The sequence below is a fragment of the Laccaria bicolor genome, genomic scaffold, assembly GCF_000143565.1.
Source record: "Laccaria bicolor S238N-H82 LACBIscaffold_167 genomic scaffold, whole genome shotgun sequence".
In the NCBI taxonomy this organism is placed as follows: Eukaryota; Fungi; Basidiomycota; class Agaricomycetes; order Agaricales; family Hydnangiaceae; genus Laccaria; species Laccaria bicolor.
Genome location: NW_001890026.1, coordinates 3,333 through 4,773, shown reverse-complemented (window position 1 = coordinate 4,773; position 1,441 = coordinate 3,333). Strand labels below are relative to the sequence as shown.

Genomic DNA, 1,441 nt, shown 5'->3' with positions numbered 1-1,441 from the left:
GACCATGTCACACTGCTCGGAAATGTTTAAGCCATGTCACATAGGCAAAAAATTTCCTGCCAGTGTCATGGAGTATCTGGGGTCCTAGTTTCAAAAAAAAAACTTCAAAAATTTCTGACCATTCAAACTTTTCTACAAAATTTATGATAAAGATCATTTTGGTCCTAAACTTGCCCTTTTATTTTATATTGTATTTTTATTATAGAAAAACCAGTTTATATATTGCATTCAGCTCTATCTATTGGTAATAAGCTATTTGTTATATAGTTATAGCCTCTAAATTCTGCTCTATCAGATAATAAAGGTTGTTACTGACCGCTTTTATGTTGAGTGTATATTAATAACTATCTATAATAGACTAGCCTTACTTTACTGAATTATTACTGATGTGTAAGCCATATTTCTTCACTGAAGTATGTTCCTGAAGTCTCTCTATGACTATGCCAGCTTGTTTTTCTTTTCACTTTTATAGAGGTATATTTCTGAGCACTGCAGAGAGCTCTGAGGATTGTCAGTGTCTGAAGTTATAAATATGTATAATATGATATGATGTATTCATATCTGTTGACCATAATGACATGCTGACTACCAGTACTTTACTGTGCCCCACCTATTTCTGCAGGAATGGTTAGAATCTCTTAGAATTCTGATCTCTCTATTACAAATACTTGAATTTTCTTTTTTTAGATATACAACAGTACCCAACAACAAGTCCTATTTTTTCTCATTTTTACCATATTTTCTAAATGACTTTCATTTAAAATAGTAATCTTGCCTTATTTACTCTGATTTTAGCTCTGCAACATCATAACCAACAGTGACTACCATCTAATATTTTCTTTAATGTTTCTTATATTTTATTGTAATTTTCTGGCTATATTTGCACAAATCACCTTATTTGGAAATATGCACAGACCATGTGCACTATACACCAACATTGTCAATAACAGTTACAGCTGAATGCAGAATGATAAGCCACGCTAGACCAACACATGCACAGGGCAGACTGTCAAAATTTCAAAGCGATGTGATGGCTGAGGCTGCTGAGTCCTCACCAAGTTCTCACAATGAGTCAAATTTCAACCTCAGAATTGATGTCACTGTAGTACCACAGTAACATTTGAGAGTCTGCTCTATGTATGTGTTGATCTGCATGGTGTATCATTCTGCATTCAGTTGTGATGGTATGTCTATTCTTTTTCTATTTTCTTTTCTGTTTTTCTAGCTATATTTGTATCATTTACCATATTAGGAAATATTCACAGACCATGTATACAGTATCTAAATATTGTTAACAATAGTCTATTATTTTGTGTCTTTTTCTTCTCATTTTCTGCCTATATTTTTATTCATTACCATATTTGGAAATATGCACAGACCAAGTAAATAGTACATCAACATTATCAACAACCATTTATATCATGTGAATATTTTTTCCAAT

At 32.2% G+C, this 1,441-nt stretch overlaps 2 protein-coding genes across 2 annotated transcripts in view; both read right to left on the bottom strand.

Moving 5' to 3' along the window:
- The window catches only part of LACBIDRAFT_335860 (uncharacterized protein), a gene marked incomplete at both ends in the record, with an annotated part of 2,702 nt that extends 2,545 nt beyond the window's left edge, over positions 1-157 (bottom strand). The window contains one exon of the mRNA XM_001890762.1: positions 120-157. Coding sequence (XP_001890797.1) covers positions 120-157 — 38 coding nt within the window. The remainder of the gene's footprint in view (positions 1-119) is intronic.
- A 1,169-nt stretch (positions 158-1,326) lies between these two features.
- The window catches only part of LACBIDRAFT_335859 (uncharacterized protein), a gene marked incomplete at both ends in the record, with an annotated part of 3,288 nt that continues 3,173 nt past the window's right edge, over positions 1,327-1,441 (bottom strand). Inside the window, one exon of the mRNA XM_001890761.1 lies at positions 1,327-1,337. Within this exon, the coding sequence (XP_001890796.1) occupies positions 1,327-1,337 (11 nt within the window). The remainder of the gene's footprint in view (positions 1,338-1,441) is intronic.